This window comes from Pristis pectinata, chromosome 19, assembly GCF_009764475.1.
Source record: "Pristis pectinata isolate sPriPec2 chromosome 19, sPriPec2.1.pri, whole genome shotgun sequence".
Classification (NCBI taxonomy): domain Eukaryota; kingdom Metazoa; phylum Chordata; class Chondrichthyes; order Rhinopristiformes; family Pristidae; genus Pristis; species Pristis pectinata.
Window position 1 is genome coordinate 35,077,523 of NC_067423.1, and position 20,646 is coordinate 35,098,168.

General features: G+C 41.0%; 1 protein-coding gene across 1 annotated transcript in view; it reads left to right on the top strand.

Moving 5' to 3' along the window:
* dera (deoxyribose-phosphate aldolase (putative)) overlaps positions 1–12,789 on the top strand; it is a 35,677-nt gene extending 22,888 nt beyond the window's left edge. The window contains exons 7-9 of the mRNA XM_052033854.1: positions 7,154–7,266; positions 11,742–11,891; positions 12,041–12,789. Of these exons, the coding sequence (XP_051889814.1) occupies positions 7,154–7,266; positions 11,742–11,891; positions 12,041–12,097 (320 nt within the window). The 3' untranslated portion in view covers positions 12,098–12,789. The remainder of the gene's footprint in view (positions 1–7,153; positions 7,267–11,741; positions 11,892–12,040) is intronic.
* Positions 12,790–20,646: the final 7,857 nt, after the last annotated feature.

Here is a 20,646-nt window from a genome sequence, read left to right on the forward strand (position 1 = left end):
ATCACTAAGCCAGTTGGATTTAATTGTCTCCTGAATTATCTTATAATCAGTTTTTACCATAAGGGATTAAAACCTATGATATTGAACTTGCTTCTGACATCTTTGAGTAATTCTCCCCCTCCCAGTGCCTCTTACCCACCCACGCCTCGGGCTGCCCAGCACTGTTGAATAGGATATTTCTCTACTCTCCAGTTGCATGAGAACAGAATCACATTTTTTTAGAAATCAGTTATGAGAGGGAAAGCTAGTCCTCAAAGGGCTGCAGTATAATTTCTGTCATTTTATCATAACTGCAGATAAAGCCGATTATAACTAATTGCATACTGATCTACTTTGGAAATTAATTTAACACTTTCTTCCAAATAATGGATTTCTTTTTTCATCTGTTCTTTTCTCGTTAAATAATTCGTGACTTAGAATTTTAAAATTAGGTAATAATTTGATACATTAATCTTCGGAGTCAGTAATTTTATATCACTCTTCACAGTCTTTGGTTTGCAAATGAATTGTATTTTAATTCTTGAAAATGTATTTAAAAAGCATTAGCCATTACGTGATAATTAAGAAAGATGAGTACAAAGGAAATAACACATAGAACATTTCTTTAATGAACTGAAAAATGTTAATCTTGTCCTGTTTAGTGATGAGGTGCAGAATTGCAGCTAAAACCCTTGGAGAATTGAAGCAAATGAATTTGGTAGTGGATGTAATTAAGACACATTGTGAAGCATTGAGAATAAGAATGTTATCTATCTATTTCATCAGAAGCTGATTATTAAATGTCAAAAGAAAGTCTAGTTATGGGCTGTATTAAACAATCTTAAGATGAATTTGCCTATGCTAAAATGAAGTAAAAAGCCTAGCTCAGGCCACACAAGAAGTCATCCTATCATGTTCAGTTGCAGACCTCTACAAAAATGACCACACTTTTAATAGAAACTTCACTTACAAATTGAAAAGTTGTTTGGATTCCACACAAGAAGGCGCAATGTACACAGTTTTAATATTATGTAAATTGGTTTGAGTGCATTTTTCAATGATTCTTAAAAGGATTCTTTCTCTATTTGCTGAACATAAGAGGATAAGATAGTGGTATTGGTTTATTATTGTCACTTGTACCAAGGTACAGTGAAAAACTTGTCATACAAACCGATCTTACAGGTCAATTCATTACACAGTGCAGTTACATCAAGTTGGTACAGAGTGCATTGATGTAGTACAGGTAAAAAAAACAGTACAGAGTAAAGTGTCACAGCTACAGAGAAAGTGCAGTGCAATAAGGTGCAAGGTCATAAGGAGATAGATCGTGAGGTCATAGTCCACCTCATTGTAAAAGGGAACTGTTCAATAGTCTTATCACTGTGGGGTAGAAGCTGTCCTTAAGCCTGGTGGTACATGCCCTCAGGCACCTGTATCTTCTACCCAATGGAAGAGGAGAGAAGAGAGAATGTCCCGGGTGGCTGGGGTCTTTGATTATGCTGGCTGCTTCACCAAGACAACGAGAGGTACAGACAGAGTCCAAGAAGGGGAGACTGGTGTCCGTGATGCGCTGGGCTGTGTCCACAATTCTCTGCAGCTTCTTGCGGTTTTGGGCAGAGCAGTTGCCATACCAAGCTGTGATACATCCTGATAGAATGCTTTCTATGGTGCATCGGTAAAAGTTGGTGAGAGTCAAAGGGGACAAACCAAATTTCTTTAGCCTCCTGAGGAAGTAGAGGCGCTGGTGAGCTTTCTTGGCCATGGCATCCACATGGTTTGTCCAGGACAGGTTGTTGGTGATGTTCACTCCCAGGAACTTGAAGCTGTCAACCCTCTCGACCTCAGCATCATTGATGTAGACAGGTGTATGTACACCGCCCTCTTTCCTGAAGTCAATGACCAGCTCTTTAGTTTTGTTGATATTGAGGGAAAGGTTGTTGTCATGACACCATTCCACTAAGCTCCCTATCTCCTTCCTGTACTCCGATTCATCACTGTTTGAGATACGGCCTACAACGGTAGTATCATCTGCAAACTTAGTTAGAGCAGAATCTGGCCACACAGTCATGAGTGTATAGGGAGTAGAGTAGAGGGCTGAGGACGCAGCCTTGAGGAGCACCAGTGTTAATAATTGTGCCGGAGTAATTGCTGCCTATCCTCACTGATTGCGGTCTGTTTGTTAGAAAGTCTAGGATCCAGTTACAGAGGGAGGTGTTGAGTCCTAGGTCTCGGAGTTTGGTGACAAGCTTGCTTGGCATTATTGTATTGAAGGCAGAGCTGTAGTCAATAAACAATAGTCTAACGTAAGTATCCTTACTGTCCAGATGCTCCAGAGCTGAGTGTAGGGCCAGGGAGATGGCATCCACTGTAGACCTGTTTTGGCGATAGGCGAATTGAAGTGGGTCCAGGTTGTCTGGTAGGCTGGAGTTGATGTGTGCCATGACCAACCTCTCAAAGCACTTCATGATGGTGGATGTCAGAGCCACTGGTCGGTAGTCATTGAGGCATGTTACCTTGCTTTTCTTTGGTACCGGGATGATAGTGGTCTTCTTAAAACAGGAGGGAACCTGAGATTGAAGCAGGGAGAGGTTGAATATGTCCGCAAATACTTCTGCCAGCTGATCAGCACAAGATCTGAGCACGCGGCCTGGGACACCACCTGGGCCAGGTGCCTTCCTCGTGTTCACTCTTCGGAAGACTGATCTTACGTCCTCCACTGTGATCACAAGTTCAGCTGCGTTGGTGGCTGTCAGAGTGGATGGTGACAATCCACTTCCTTTTTGTTCAAAACGTGCATAGAATGCGTTAAGTTCATCAGGAAAGGATGCGCTGTTGTTAGCTATGCAGCCTGACTTCGTCTTGTAGCCTGTTATGGCATGTAAGCCCTGCCATAACTGGCGGCTGGTCAAGGACTCTATTTTGAGTTGGTATTGCCTCTTGGCATCCCTTATAGCTTTACGAAGGTCATACCTGGCTTTCCTGTACAGATCAGGATTACCAAATTTGTGTGCAGCAGTCCTCTCCTTCAGTAGGGAGTGGATCTCCCGGTTCATCCATGGCTTCCTGTTTGGGAACACTTGTATTGTCCTCTTTGGTACACAGTCCTCCGCACACTTGCTGATAAAGTCTGTGATGGTGGTGGCATACTCATCAAGGCTGGCAGCTGAGTCTTTGAACATGGTCCAGTCCATTGTCTCAAAGCAGTCACATAGAACCTCATCTGCTTCCTCAGACCAGCATTACACGACTCTCCGTACCGGATCCTCCCGTTTCAGCTTCTGTTTGTATGCAGGGAGGAGGAGCACAGCCTGGTGATCTGATTTCCCAAAGTGAGGACAAGGGGTGGCTCGGAAGGCATCTTTGATGGTTGTATAGCAGTGGTCAAGCGTGTTGGCGCCCCTGGTGGAGCAGGAGATGTGCTGATAGTATTTTGGTAACACACTCCTGAGGTTGGCCTGATTGAAGTCCCCTGCGATGATGAAGAGAGCCTCAGGGTATCCTGTCTCAAGATTGTTGACCACGGAGTATAGCTCATTGAGTGCAGGCTTCATGTCCGTCTGTGGTGGGATGTAGACTGCCATCAGGATAGCTGGAGCGAACTCCCTTGGCAGATAGAATGGTCGACACTTCACCGTTAGATATTCCAGGCTGGGTGAGCAGGAGCTCGCCAGGATCGTCATGTCTGAGCACCACAGGTTATTGATTAAGAAGCAGACCCCTCCACCTTTAACTTTGTCTGAGGACTCTGTACAGTCCATTCGATGAGGTTGAATAGCAGAGTCAGGTGAGTCAGGTGTAAGCCACGTTTCAGTGAGACATAGTGAGTGGTGGGGAGTAGGTCATTCAACCCCTTGCACCTACTGTGCCATTCAATATGATCAAGGCTGATCTTTTATCTCAGTGCCACTGCCCTGCAGTTATCCCATATCTTTGATTTCCTTAATATATAAACGTCCATCGATTCCTGTCTTGAATCTAGTCAGTAATTGAACCTCCAGAGCCCTCCTTGAATAGAGACTTTCAAAGGCTTTCTAATACCCGGGTGAAGACATTTCTTCTCCTCTGCCCTGGAGGCCTACCACATTTTGATTTGAGACCTCTGGTTCTGCTCACCCAAACCACTTAAAATACTAGGTCCACATCTCCCCTGTAAAGCCCCTTAAGAAATGTTGTACATTTGAGTGATGACACCACCCCCCCCCCCCATTCTGAATCATAGACCTAATCTGATCTAATGTTGTAATATTTGATTATAAAATTGTGTATTTTATAATAACTTTATATAATTTAAGGTGATAACATAGTATACAGCAAACCTGTCATTCCCAAATCTCAGTAGCACTCTCTCCATTGCAAGTACATCCCTCTTTAAGTAGGGAGACCAGACCCCAATACAACATTCCAAATATGGTCTCACTGGGGAAACATATATTTGGAACAAGATGTTCCCTACTCTTGAATTTAAAACCACCTGTATTAAGGCTAACATATTGTTTGCCTTCCTAATTGCTTGTTGAACCTGCATGTTATGTTTCAGTGATGGTGTGCAAGGACACCCTGAACACCAATGCATTTCACGCACTCACTATTTAGTAAATATTTGACTTTTCTATCCATCCAATCAAGATTTGATAGTTTGGGATAGATGATCTCTGTGCAAGCATTTTAATTTGAATTCCTATGCTTGATGTTGGACTGCATCACATTTTATTTGAAAAGAAAAGAATTAGAATGTCAGAGTAGGCAGTTTGGCCTCTTGTGTTGGCAATTTTGCTTCATCAGCACTTGCCTGCACTAATCATATCCCATCCTTCCTGTACTACTCTTAAAACCTACCAATCTCTGTCTTGAATATTAGCTAGCTCCCGTTTAGAGAATTCCAAAGATTGCAACTGTCAGGGTCACTACTGAAGGGCTGTACCTGGAGGGACTGATTCAATCTGGGACTTAGGGTGCAGTGAGGAACAGATTTGGGCGGTGGTGAATATTGTATGCCCACATAATTGTTTGCCCAGCATGCCAGCTGACTGGCAGAGGTATTTTGGACAAATAATTAAATATAGAATTTGTCGCTAATACTCAAAATATGTTTTTGGAGTTTTTCTATCTCCTCCTTCCTCCCAGATGACTGACATGGAAACCTGGTTGTATTTCTGAGTTTTGCACTTTTTTTTGTGTGGTGAATGTGAGTCCACTCCTGACCCCAAAAAGAAGATACAGCTGAAAGAGGTCGCAAAGTATTTCCACGTCAATCATCCTCGGAACAAAGGAAGTGATGTGATTGGTGGGTGGGAGGGCAGGTCATGTGATACTCCCCACAAGCGAGGATTGGTTACTGACGTGGAGTGCATGGAAGGGACGGCCTATTGTGGGTTTAGCAGGCTTGTGACAGTTACCAGAGTGTCAGATGTCATGGCCCCAATTGCAAAAAGTGGATGTCAGGTTGGATAACCCAACCCAGAGTGATCAATTCAGCTTGATTGCTTCTTCACTTCACTTTCTCCTGTTATCCATTCATGTGAATCTCCTCCTTCAACTATAATAAGTTCTTTGAGGTATGTTTGCAGGGCTTATTCTTTAGAACCCTTCTGAAGTCTGTTTGTGGCCAAACTCAAGTCATTTTACTCTTACAACTTTATTCTCCGGAGATCACACCCAAATCTTAACGGCTTTACTTGGCAGCCACTGTGACCTAGCAGACTCATATGGAGGGACAGTCTGCTGGATGGCATCCAATGGTATGGAACTTATGAAGGCTACTTGGGAAATGCAAAGCCCCAGCACCAACAAATTTTATCTTCCACAGGCAGACATATGCTTCCCTTTGAACAGATGGGTTCTTGTGACCTTGGTTTTGCACACTAAAAACTGTCACTTTGCGCTCATTTCTGCATGCTGAGTAAATGAGTTTCATTCTCTAGTGGGGGTCCAATAACATATTGCATTTTGAACTTGGAAACAGCTGTTTTAGGATCTCGTCCAAAATACTTTACAGAAATATGATGTCTCTAAAGATGGTGTATGGATTTCCCTTGCCCTATATTTTGATCCAGTTGAAAAGATTTCATGTTGCTAATGCTCTTGCATCCTTGGGATTGACACACAAAGCCAAAAGTGTATAATCTTCTTAGGCACACACTTATTTTTTTAATTTGTTTGATTTATACGTGAAGTTCAGTGCAAGCAATAAGATGGCTGCCTTGCTGCTTTACTCTAAAGTGGGCCTTGTTCGTTCACTATGAATTATCTATATAGAGAACTTTTACCCTGGATTAACATGTATGATTTATTAAAAGGTGGGCAAATCATACATTGTCATGCAATTTATTATCCTTTCTGCAGACCAAAAATTGTTTTATTTTGTACCTCAGTAAATCCTCAGGTCATCGCGGAGTGCTTCACATTCCAACAGTTAATTCCAAGGGTGGGCAATATCTTGGGTGAATGTGGCAGCAGATTTAGACACTGCAGGGTCCATAAACTGAACAGTCAACCTGTTTCAAGCAGTCTGGTTGACGGGAAAATGCTGAATCGGATGCTGAGGGCTTCAACAGCAGCCAAAATAAGACCTTTCATTTTGATTACACATTCAGCGTTTTATAATTGAAGCCTTATTTTGCCGTTGTACATATCAATGTTTTGGGCTTTTTACACTTGCAGTGCAGCCAGGACCTTGGTTTAACATCTTCTCTGAATGATACGTCTTCAAAAAGGCAGAATTACAGCACATGAGTAACAGGCAGGATCACTTACTGAAATCGGAGAAATAAACCTCATCTCCAGAGTTGCTACTGACTGAACCACATTGATGTACCTTGATTTCTTCCTCCCCATTGTTTGACTTCCTTCGATCTTTTCCATTTTGAAACCATAACTGTACTAATGGTTCATATTAATTAAATATCTGTTCAGTACATATATTCTCTTTTATTTTCTTTGACTATTATTACCAGTGTAATGGAATTCCTGCAGGAAGTTAGCTGCTGTTACATTTATGGAATTTCACCAGTTCTATCTATTATTATGAAGCAACATTGTTTTGGGAAACTAGTTCGATGGTTATGCAGAATTGCATCCAACAGTAATTTGATTCAAAAATATATCTTCAAAAACTTTTTTTTAAACTAACTTCAAAGATAATTTTAATTGATCATGGTTCCCTTTTTACTTTAAGGTTCTGATTTTATAAAAACCTCTACTGGAAAAGAAGGGATAAATGCCACATTCCCTGTTGCCCTGGTGATGGTAAGGGCCATCAAAGACTATTACAGGAAGACCGGTTACAAGGTAAAGCAACAATGGGGGAAGTATTTGCAACTGCAGTTTCCAGTAAGACTTGTTCAGCATGATTCCATATATACTTTTCAGGTAAATAAATAATTTTCTAAAACGAAAGCTCATCCTAATGAACAGGAGCTAAGAAGTTCTTAAATTCCATGAGAAAGAAATGGCTAAGAAATTATTCTACATCCCAGTTGGCCAGAGACTGGGGGTCTGTGTGGGCTGGAGGAGATGGCGGATTGACTGCCAGGAAGTTGACGTCTTGTGGATTAGGGTGGTGGGTCTGAGGGCCTCAGTTGGAGTGATGGTGCGATTGGAACCTGGCTGGGTTGTGGTGGAAATTGGAGTTTGGGAGGCTTCAGATTCAGGGGTGAGATTGGTGGCTTGGCCATTCGGGGAGCGGTGGGATTGTGGAAAGGGTGACGGGATGAAGTCAAAGGAGTTGAGGTCAGTAATGGTGCTTAGCTGTGTGCAGTTCCAGTAAGCATGGGTGGCGTTGAGCTGCCTGGGTGTGGTTGGTGATGTAATTGGTCAGGTTACTGGGTTGTGGTGAAATAAGCCTCTACTGATGCTCATGGTCAGCAGTCCAGCATGATACCAGATCCAGCAGCACCAAACTGTCCTGTTTAGCCTGGTGACAGTGCCACAGCACATTGGGGGGTGGCTTTGGGTTGAAAGCTTAGTCATCCACGGTGCTGCTGGATAGTGAGGATGCAGTCAATGTTTTTCTTTCTTTTTGCTCTTGCCCTCTATCTCTGACCCCTTTTGGGTATTGTGCTCTGCAGGATTTGGCCAAGTTGGTTAGTAATGGTACAAAACCAATTTTGGTGATGGATATGAAAGGTCTCAGAGTAATTTTCTTTTGTGTGCCATTGCTCCCTTTGATGCATCTTGCATATGCACAGTAGTATTTACATTCTAGATCAAATAATCCAGAACTCTGGGATGATATCTTTTTAATTCATCACTTGGGATGGAGACATTACTGGCAGAGCCAGCCTTTATTGCCCATTGCTGATCGCCCTGAGACAGTGGTGGTGAGCCACCTTCCTGAGTCACTGCGGTCCTTCTGGTGAAGGCACTCCCAGGATAATGCTGGGAAGTTAGACTCATCAGTGAAGAAGGAACAACAATGGTGTCTGACTTGACTGTTGATTTCACTTTTATCAGGGCACTTAATAGATTGCTGCCTTGATGTCATGGACATTCAGTGTCACCTCTGGAATGCACCACTTTGGTCCATATTCGGTTCTGGCAAAAACCCTTCAGACTCTGGTGCCAGGTGCCTGACCCGCCAATCCCAGACTTGCCTGTGTGCAACAGATGCAAACCAGTCACGTCCCTGGATTGGAGCAGAGAGCTACAGTGCACCAAGGGATGTGTATTGAACAAAAAGTGATGATTGCTGAGGCATGATTCATTGGTGAAATCTAAATTTTTTAAAAAGGCATAAAATGTTTTTGTCAAAGAAATCTGACCACTGAGCTTTGCTAATTACCACAATTAATGATTAATGTTTTCCTGAAATTTTATGTGAATCCCACAATTTAGATAGGCCTTATGCGTATGTTTCAGATCCACACATTCAAGTTTGTGACATTATATGCCTTTGCCCTGCTGGAATTTAGAAATCAAGAAAATAGGAGAAGGTGTAGGTCACCAGACCTCTCACGTCTGCCCTGCCATTCAGTATGATCACGGCTGATGTATGCTGGCCTCAACTCATCTTCTGTGCCAAATCCTCATAGCCCTCAATTCATCAGTCTTTCAAATATTTATCTATCACCACCTTATATACTTCTAATGATCTGGCCTCCACCACCCTCTGAGAGGAGAAATTTCTGTGCATCTCAGTTTTAAATGACCGGCCTCTTATTTTGTAAATATGTCCTCTTGTTCGAGACCCTCCCACTAGTGAAAGCATCTCAACATCTACTCTGTCAAGCCCCCTTTGGATCTCATCTACTTGAAATAATGTGACTGCTCATTCTTCTAAACTCCAAGGAATATGGACTTAAACTGTCCAGCTTCTGTCGATAGGATAAACCTCTCATCTCAGGAATTAGCCTGGTCAATCTACTTTTGACTGCCTCCAATGTTACTATATTGTTTTGTTAGGTTAGGGGACCAAACCTGTCCAGAGTATTCCAGGTGTGTCCTCCTCAACACCCTGTACAACTATAACAAAACTTCCCTATTAAAAAATAAAACGCCTTCGCAATAGAGTCAACATGCCATTTGCCTTCTTGTTGGACCTGCCTGCTAACTTTATGTGATTCATGCACTAGAATACCTAGATCCCTCTGAACTTCACTCATTTGCAGTCTCTCTCCATTTAGATAATAATCCACCTTTTGAACCTTCTTATCAAAGTGCATGACCTCCATTTGCCAGGCTTTTGCCTAATCACTCAATCTATCCATCTCTATCATGTCCTCATCACAATATGCCCTTCCACCTATTTTCATATCAACAACACATTTTTTAGGTAAGGGAACCAAAACTGTGCAGCTATAATTTAGTTAATTAAATTATAATTATAAAATCAGTTCTTTGGATATGATGTCAGCATTGCTATTTTGGACAATTGTATGTTGAGAAAACTCTGGCTTAGTTCAGACTGCACACCTTGATCCACCAGGAGTATCAGGGTGATGCAGTTGGTTGTCTGCCTTGGAGATGGGCTGAGGGGATAGAATCATTTGGGATAAATTTTCAACTTTATTAAGTCAGCCATTTAAGCAGAAATTACTTTACCACAGATGCTGAGTTGAAATGGCTGATAACTGAGCAGAGTGTGTATTGTTCAACAATTATCAGACATTATACTATATACACACACCACAGCGTACTTGCAGATGTTGTAGGAAAACTGGTTTTTCCCAATGGGTAGTTGGTGATACCTGTTGCAAAATCTGAGAATTTTGATTCAACTTTCAGTATTTTGAATGATATCTAATTTTTTTTAAATTTAAGATTCTAGACGTTGTAGCCTTTGAACAATTGGAGTTTTTCTTTCTCATTTAGCTGATGAGTAACCTGAGCTTGAACACAGCTTCCTTTGTTGGATTATAACTGCTGGAAGTGATTCAACATGACGATTTTGTAAATACAGTTTGGATTCGCTTGCAGCACTCAAGACCATAAGACGTAGGAGCAGAATTAGGCCATTCGGCCCATCGAGTCTGCTCTGCCATTCGATCATGGCTGATTTATTTTCCCTTAGAACCCCATTCTTGTGCCTTCTCCATCAACCTTTGACACCCTTGCTAATCAAGAACCTTTTTACCTCTGCTTTAAATATACCCATTGACGGCCTCCACAGCCGTCTGTGGCAATGAATTCCACAGATTCACCACCCTATGGTTAAAGAAATTCCTCCTCATCTCTGCTCTAAAGGGACGCCCTTTTATTCTGAGGCTGTGCCCTCTGGTCCTAGACTCTCCCACTACTGGAAACATCCTCTCCACGTCTACTCTATCCTTTCAATTTTCAGTAGGTTTCAATGAGATTCCCCCTCACCCTTCTAAACTCTAGTGAGTCCAGACCCAAAGCCATCAAATGCTCCTCATCTGTTAACCCTTTCATCCCCAGGATTATTCTCGTAACCCTCCTCTGGACCTTCCCCAATTCCAGCAAATCCTTCCTTAGATACGGGACCCAAAACAGCTCACAATACTGACCAATGCCTTAAAGCCTCAGCATTACATCCTTGCTTTTATATTCTAGTCTTCTCGAAATGAATGCTAACATTGCATTTGCCTTTCTTACTACTGACTCAACCTGCAAGTTAACCTTTAGGGAATCCTGCACTAGGATTCCCAAGTCCCTTTGCACCTCCGATTTCTGAATTCTCTCCCCATTTAGAAAGTAGTCTTCGCTTTTATTCCTTCTACCAAAGTGCACGAACATACACTTCCCTACAATGTATCCCGCCTGCCACTTCTTTGCCCATTCTCCCAACCTGTCCAAGTCCTTTTGCAGACTCCCTGCTTCCTCAACACCACAAGCCCCTCTACCTGTCTTTGTATCATCCACAAACTTGGCCACAAAGCCCTCAACTCCTTCATCCAGATCATTAACATGTAACATGAAAAATAGCGGACCCAACACCGACCCCTGCGGAACACCACTAGTCACCGACAGCCAACCAGAAAAGGCCCCCTTTATCCCCACCCTTTGCCTTCTGCCAATCAGCCAATCTTCTACCATGCTGGTACAAGACTTGTCACACAAGCTCACTGACCGCTTTCATTTAACCTTCTACCTTGCTCATCATGTTCTAAAACAATGGGCAAGGTAGAAGGTTAAATGAAAGTGAGCACTATATTGGAGCAAATATTTTTACAGTATGATCTCACTGAATGGCAGAACAGGCTCAATGGCCAACACCATTTTGAAATCAGTGCTTCAAAGGGAATGCTTATGTGCAAGCTAAAACTTTGGATATAGTTCCCTAAGAATTGTATTCTGCTTTGCAGGTTGGGTTCAAGCCAGCAGGGGGTATTCGCACAGCGAAGGACTCACTGTCCTGGCTGATACTGATCAAAGAAGAGCTGGGACACAGCTGGCTAAATCCAGATTTCTTCCGATTGGGAGCCAGTTCTTTACTGTCTGACATCGAAAGACAGGTTAGGATTCCAATAGCAACTTTTTTTTAGATTTCATAATGCTGGTTTTGTTTGGGAACTTCATGTACTGCTGAGAATGTGTATTAAATGCTTAATCATGCACATCTTTTGCTTTTAAATATGCTGAAATGTGTTTAATTTTTCTTCAGATCTATCATCATGTGACAGGAAGGTATGCAGCAGCTCATGAATTGCCAATGGCTTAAAAGAACATGTATTACTGCCAGTCAGAAAATGGTCCTGGATTCTCATTCCCTGAATTATTCCTTCATTTCTGAATCTTTCTTATGCTGGAGCTTTGAAAACACTTCTGTTGCAATTAAAAGAAAGCTGTTTTCCATGCCAATTTTTCACATGGCCGTGTTCTGAACAAATCTGCCTGGAGTGCTAAATTGTGTATATTTAATGTAATTTGATGGAATGAGGTTTAGGAAATTCACATTTTGTTAATTTATAACTGAGTGTTTTCTGAAAAGTTTAAATTCTTGTTGAGGTAGTGAAAGGTTTGTCTCTAAATTTAAGTGCTATATGTGACAGATCATTCTGTTAAATATAGTTTTATTTGATCACTACACACTGTAGTGATCTCTGCAGCAGGAGGTCCTTGCTCTTGGGACACTGGGTTAGTGAAGTGGTGTTGCAACATGAATTCTGATCCCATTTCCGCCAGGGAAGGTCCTCTGCTGAAATTGCAGGATCACTGAATTTGCCTCGTGTCTCAGTCCTTCACTCAATTTGGAGGCGAATTTGCCAAGTAGGTGTACATCTCTATTAGGAGACATCCTGGGCCCTACAATAGGCTTCTGCACTATAAATCACATATCATATAAGTAACTAATATCAAGAAATGTTAATAATTTTTTCAAAGTTTAATAAAAATGAAAAGTGTTTAAATATATATTTAGCATTTTCATTAATTTCTCATTTTTAATCAGAAATATTAAACCAATTTATTTCAATGGTATTAAAATGAATTTTATTTGGACTAAAATTTGTCAAGACCTCAAGGAGGCATTTACTGTTTGAGGCATCAAGGAGTCTTGTCCAAATTGGAACCAGCATGAATTGGAGAGAAACTCTTCATGGCTGGAGTCGTACCATGAAGGAAGGAAGAAGTAGCGTGGTTGTTACAGGTGAATTCAACTCAGCCCAGGACATCGTTGCAGGGCTTTCTCAATGCAATGTTCTCGACCCAACCATCCTCCGGGGACTTCATCAATGACCCTCATCAAAGTCAGACGTGAGAATGTTTGCTGACGATTGATCTGTAACTTTTGCTGCTATCAGTGGGATTCCACCACCAAACTCATCTCTCCTTCCCCTCCCCTTCTGGCATTCTGAAGGGATTTTCTTTGTGACTCCCTGGTCTGTTCTTCCATCTCCACAAACCTCTCCCCTTCTTATGGCACCTTCCCGTGCAACCACAGGAGAAGCAACATCTGTCATCCCTTCCCACCATCCAGGGACCGAACAGTCCTTTCACGTGAACCAGCAATTCACTTGCACTTCCCCCAGTATGGTCCACTGCATTTGGTGCTCGCTATGGGGTCTCCTCTACATTGGAGAAACCAAAAGCAGATCAGGTGACTGCTTTTCATTGCACTTCCATTCTGTCCATAAAGGTGACCCTGAGCTTTCAGTTATTCATCACTTTAATTCTCCGCCCTTCTCCCTCTCTGAAGTTTGCTTTCAACATCCTACATTGCTCCAATGATGTCAGCATAACCTCAAGGAACAGCACCTCATCTCCCGCCTGGGGACATTGCAGGTTTAGAATTTAATACTGAATTTATCAGTTTCTGGTATCGACCCCTTTTTACTCCCTCTCACCTATTTTGACATTTCTAGCAACTGGTTTTTAAAGTAATCATTACCTTGACAATTGTGGTCTGCATCCTGTCACAGACATTCCCTTTGTCCTTTCTGCAACATTTTTTCAGTTCAGATGAAGGTTCGTTGACCTGAAACTCTGTTCCTCCTCACGATAGGATGCTTGACCTGAGTGTTTCCAGTGTTTTGCGCTGATTAATGGAGACCCAGTTGCTCTTAAAGCTTTGCACAATCCAGGATGAGGCAAACCACTTGACTGGCATTCGATAGGTGTCCTATATATACCCTTCCTCCATCCCTGTGGCTACAGTGTAAATCATCTGGAAAATGCACTGCAGCAACTTGCTGAAGTTGTTTCAACAGAAGCACACAAAGCTGTGACCTGAAGTTCAAGGGCAGGCCCTAATTAAAAACGTTATAGAGTCATAAAGCATATAAACAGGCCCTTTGGGTTATCATGTCCATATTGACCAAGTACCCATCTGTACTGATCCTATTTTGCAGCACTTGGTCTGCAGTCTTCTAATGCCATGGTGTTTCAAGTACTCGTCTAGATACTTCAATGTTGTGAGAGTACCTGCTTCCGCTACCCACACAGGCAGCGAGTTCCAGATTCCAGCCACCTTCTGAAGGATTAGGTTCTTTCTCAGATCCTCTCTAAACTCCTTAGCCCTTACACTAAACCTATGCCCTCTGGTTTTAGATATCTCTGCTATGGGGAAAATGTTCTTAATATTTACCATATGCATACCCCTCATATTTAGTATAACTCTATCAACTCCCACCTCAGCTCCATCCGTCGCAAGGAAAACAAACCTAGCCAATCTAGTTTCTCCTTGTAACTGAAACACTCCATCCCAGGCAACATCCTGGTAAATCTCCTCTGCACTCTCTCCAACATAATCACATCCTGCCCATTGATGCTGACCAGAATTGCATGCAGTATTCTTTTTATTGAAATTATAGGTATATAAACACTACTAAGACAGGATAAAAAAAGATGGGAAGTAAATTAAGAAACCTGTAAATTAAGATGAAGCAAAGGGAATCTGTGAGAAAAAATTGGTCAGTATAGGGATGTCCTGAACTTCTCTGACTAGAAATTAAAATGCAAAGGGCTGGCTTTTTAACCCACTGTGAAAAATCATTTTATTTTCCCTGGAGCAATCTGTATTAACAACAATTTTTAGATCATCTCCTCCCAGTCTGGATATTTGAGGTGAGGTCCATCTTCTGATGTGAATTCCATGTGCTGATGTGTCACTTCTTGTGCACGGCTCCTCTTGAAACATTGCGGGAAAAGCAGGCCTATGGTGTCCCAGGAGTCACCACCAACTACCCAGTTAAACTAATCCTACACTAATAGGGAGAAGGTACAAACTCAGACAGACAGCGCCCTTGGTCAGTATTGAACCTGGGCCTCTGGCACCGTGAGTCAGTGACTCTACTAACTGCGCCACTGCACTGCTCATTCCACATGACTATATTTACACCTGTTCAACCTCAGGGACGATTAGAGCTACTTTATTTTGGCTCTGGGTCATAGTTGCTACAAATTAAATGACTATTGATTATCTGGGAATCCGTAAGTTGCATTGCCAAAAATCCCTTTTGGTCATGAGCATGACTTATTCAGTACAAAAGCTGCCTGATGTTTGTTGAACAGTAGCTGTCTGGAGATGCCAAAATATGAAGCCACAGTTTCAGTTCTGTTTTGATCTTCTGGGGATTTTCTTTGCTTGCAACATACCTTTGTTGCAGTGAAAGTTTGGCAAGACATAAGTCGGCAGCTGTGTGTTTCAGCCAAGTTGTGGTATCGACCAACACAACTCAGAGCCATAGTGAGTACTCCTGCAGATGTGGCAATTAAGTCCATCGAAGCATGGAAAGGCTATTACGGTCAGAAAACCTGTACTTTTGGATAAGAAATCCAAATGATCCTTGGCTATTGAGTGATGATAAGCTCACATTGCATTGTGCAATGATTTCTAGCTTATCCCAAATTTTACCTATTAGAAAAACTACTTAAGAAGCAAGTGCACAGATTTGGGCACATCAGGCTGCTGCAGTTTGGGCTTCCTATAGGCTGTTCCTCAGGTGAACAGTTCCAAAACTAAGCTGTGTCCATGGTACTGATAAAGCATCATCACTTAACCCCAACCATCAACGGTTAGGCAGGAAATATAAAAGGTCCCCCAATTTAAATGATGGAAGATTTTTGAAAGATTAGGGAATTGAGATCTATGGGAATCTTATAGTGGAGGAGGTGATGCCTGGAGTAGATTAGCCCTGATTTTATCAGTTGGTGGGGCAGGCTTGAAGGGCCTGGAGAACTACTCCATTTTCTTGTGTTCTTGTGAGATTATGCATTATTTGGCCATTTAATGCCAGTGAAAATACTGAATGTGGATAATATTTGCAACTCAGTTACATTCATTTGAGCGAAACAAGGCACATTCTGCAATTGTGATCGTTTTTTAAAAACTGCTAACTCCAAGCAGAAGGCAAGACAAGCCACATTGTGGCAGTAAACGAATATTGCAAATTGGCTGCCCGTTATTGAAACCACTCCTCTGCTCACTGGCGTTTCTGGCCCAGAACTAGCTGCTCGGGAAAACCCCTCCAGCTTCATTTTTCGGGGCTGAAACTCAAGTGCTTTGAAACTAAATCAACTTGTTTGGAGACAGGCAACCAAAAATATCAACAGCCTTGACATCCAAGTCAATAGTGGTATTCTTTCATTACGTTTTCCAAACTGCCTGCTAGTATTAAATCCTGCTCATTGGGAAACATGTGGAAAGAATAGATTTCATTCTCTGACTTCAAGTCATGTCAAGTACCTCTGAGAACATTTTAATTTCTAAAAAAGTGCTTGTGGTCCATTTTAGAACCATTAACCCAGGCTTGTAGAATGACATACAAAATATATACAGAACAGGGGCTTTCATAACACAGGCAGCTGTAGACAAAACTAATGGAGGTGCCTACAAGGAAAGTGGCTTCTGATGATTGATAATCTATTGTGATCTGCACAAGACGTTATGTAGTAGGGGAGGAGCAGATGAATTCCTCATGGTTGTCAGGTTTTAACTGAAAACCTCGTAATGCAAAGATCTAGAATTTTATCTTTCATTAATCAATTTACAACAATCAGGATCTTCCACGACATTAGTTTGTTACAGATGCTGTTGGCTGTGAGGAAAGTGTGTGAATTCAACTCAGATAAAAGTGGTAAATTTGTAGATTATCCATAACAACAGAAGGCAATGATCTGGTGAAATATCCCATTCTCCATTCTCAGATAAAGAATGCATGGGCTGAATTGTCTGATCCTGTGTCAGCAGTAACAGTAGTAAACAGCTAACTGAACAGTTCTTGGCTCCAGTGTTCCGAAGTGTGATTTGGATTCCTGGGGAGGCCAAATATTGTGCACTCATTTGTTTCCTGGACGTGCTTCTGACCCTGTCAAGTAAGCACCTGGAGTCACTGCAAGGGACAGCTGTGGCTGTGTATCATCCCAGGGTCCACCATTGAGATGCTGCTTGACTCTTCCCCATCCTGGGTTAGCAGAATGGGGGAGGAGAATGTAGGCACTTCATTGAACAATTCAGCTGAAATGACCTGACAGGAGGTGTACCAGTCCACAACATGTAGACAGCCACCCGTTTAAGAACCCTGAAGTGAGCTCCTGCCAAGCTGTACTGCTGGTGTGAATGAAGCCATCTGCTTTTGAATTTACACAACCCATCCTGGTGACAGGTCGGCTGATCCTCCATCCTAGTTCAGAGCCTAACTCTTGTGAACACGGTAACCTTGGAGGGTTCTATTTAAAATGTGAGAAAATACAAGTGAAAGTGAGCTGGATGTTTCATTGAAGTCATAAAAGTTATTTCTTGAAAGGTCAGAAAAACTGATTTACGTATTGGTCTGCACTTCAATCTGCTGATAAAATGACAATAGTACAGTACAGTAAGGACCAGAAAGCAAAAGCAGTAAATAGCCTAAATGAAACCTCTAGTAGAGAATGAACATAAAGCAACTTCACTTTCAGCCTTGGTAGAAATTCAGGAGTTATTGTGGGAGCCCCTTCTCTCACTCGTGTGGTGGTATCACCTCTGCTACTGGGTTCTCAGTGTCAGTATTTAAAACCCCGTTGCAATGCCCATATAAAGTGCCAGAATAATTCTCAGTGAAGTATCCTTATTGTTTAATCTCATGGGTCCAAGGATGCACATACTGTACATTTTATTTGTCAAAGAAATCCAACACTGTAGGAGTCTATTCAGCCTTTGTTAGACTTAACTCTTCAAGTTAGAGGTCTTTACTAATTAATCCTGAATTAATATACCCTTGTTACTTAATGCCAACCACTGGAAACAATCACAAATTATCCTCTTAAAGCCTTTCATAATTTTGAAATGCTTACATGGATTAGCCCTTTAATCTTTATCCCGGTGAAAGTTACTCCATTTTTCAAGGTTTTCTCTGTGATTGCAACATTTCATTTCTGATATTGTTCTCATGAATTTTTATTCTTTCGGAAGCTTACAGTGGGAATCCCAGAACTGTGGACAATAATCCAATAGTGCTCTAATTTATTTTATAAGTAGATAACACTTCCTTGTTTATATATTCGATGTCATTACACATTAAAATGAAAGTCCCATCTTCCATATGGCAAAAGACTTCTTTTCCTCTGGCTTTTTCAACTATAATACCCAATGTTGTCTAACCTCAGTCTCCCTTGCTCCAGTCTGTTAAGGCTGTATCTGTTTACTTCTAATATATTGACTAAGAGTTTTTAAAATATAGAGTTATTTCACATTGCTAGATATTCATAGCTTTCACAGGCAGGGTATCTCAGGAAGCTGGGTATCCAGTCTGCAGTATATCTGTCATTCATTTTAATGGTCGGGTGCTTCTGATTTTCTGAGATGTTCCTTATGAGCATTGTTACTTTACGGAAGCCCCAGATGCCCCTGACACTACAGCAAGTGTGTGGGAACAGAGCAGTGTGGAATGTAACCTGGAATGGTTTGTGAAATGTGTGGTAACCCAGACCACTAGATCTCTTTTAATGAACAGAATGCCAAATGCGAAAAACTTTGACCCTTTTTCTCATTACTTTCTCTATATAATTAGCTGTAGAACTCTTCTAAATGACACTCAGTAACTTAAGATTGTACAAGACATACCAGCAATAGTCTTTTCTGTGGATTATTAGAAATGACCTTTAGCATTAATTTCAACAAAACAACTTAAAGTTAGCTTAATTAATTTAAGGAAACTTCTAAAACATACTTGACAATAAATATATATTTTCTGCTTGCATAAGTGCCTTCATCAATGGAAAAGCCATGCTTCCAAATCCTAAAGAATAAATGCAGCTGAATAAAATTAATCTATCAGGGAAAACTGACGTTCTCTAAATTCAGGTTCATGGCTAAAACTGAACACAAAATTGTGCACTGCAAAGTTGTTCTAAAAACAGAGAAGATGCAAAGCAAAATTATACAATTGGAAATATAAACAGATGAACTAAAATTAATTAATTCTAATTACTTCATGAAAGTCTGATAAATGGTTACTTGCCTGAAAAGTAAACTCAGTTTCCTACTCCTCAGATGCTATCTGTCTGTGATTCCAGTATTCCTTAATTTTATTTCAGATTTCTAGCATCTGCATTATTTTGATGGTGTATCAGTATATTTTTCTCTCGGCAAGGGCTTAGCTAAGGCAAGAAAGTGCAGTGAGATAGAGATTAACTCTCATCTAACTGGAGCAGGTTTTTATGGTTGAGGATCCTACTCTTGTTCCATTTGTCCTTTCATCAATAATTGGTCATAGACATTAAACCATAATATTTTAATAAGTTGGAATTTTAAAGCTGTTCACCAGTAATGCATTTTACAGAATTTTCTTGCATTGAACAAATAAAATAGTGGAAACTGTATATAAAAAAGAAACTACTGGAAATATGTGCTGGAATAACTACTTCTCCTTTCAGTGGAAACTGGATGCTGATGAAACTGCTGACCATTTTGGCATTTTCTATTTTCACTTTTGGTTAACTTACCAATTGTTATAGTTGGGCTATGCAAATATTGGCAAAGTTCATATAAAATGCTTCACTTGTGCAGGAAATCAGCATAAAACGGCAAATAATTGTTGGGAATAACAAAGTAACATTACCACTCAGCATTGATGCTCCATTCTCAGCCAATTACATATTTTGTTTAATTTTGTATTTTTCCTTTGAGACAAATTAGATTTCCATTAAAAGAATTAGATTTGAAACACAGCCTCAACAGATATTTGATCCAGGGTATCTTCCAATTATATTTTTTGTTTCAGTTCTTAATCTGTACAATATTTGAGGTTAATAATATCTTGAAATGAAAATAATTCACTGATTTGGCATTATCACAATAAGAAGCAAACAATGTCAAAGTATGTGGCAAAACCCGGCACAACTTTAGTGTTAACAGTGTATAACGAGGGAAAGTGCTGGGATGAAGATCTCTCAGCTTGATGTTGATGACCTGCATGAAATTCCTTACAGACATGAGAAAATGCACACAAGGTGGCAATCTCACGCGTAAGGCCAGCTTGAGTAAGAAAAGGAGAGCTTTAGAACAGAGTGAGTTCTGAGGACAGTTTACACAATTTTTAATTCCAACAATGTCACAAGAGTGCTTGACTCAACGTTTGCATTTCTAAAGTGGAAAAATGGTTTCACTCCAGCATTAATACCCTTGACCCACACAAAAACAAAACTTCAAAGAATTTTTAGAACTTCAAACAGTTCAAACTCAGTATTATAATTGTGTCTTCTTGATTCAAAATATTTGAAACTATGCAGTGTAACCTGAGATGAAAATTTCAATTCAAGCATGTGAAACATCTGTACTGTATTTGTATGGGC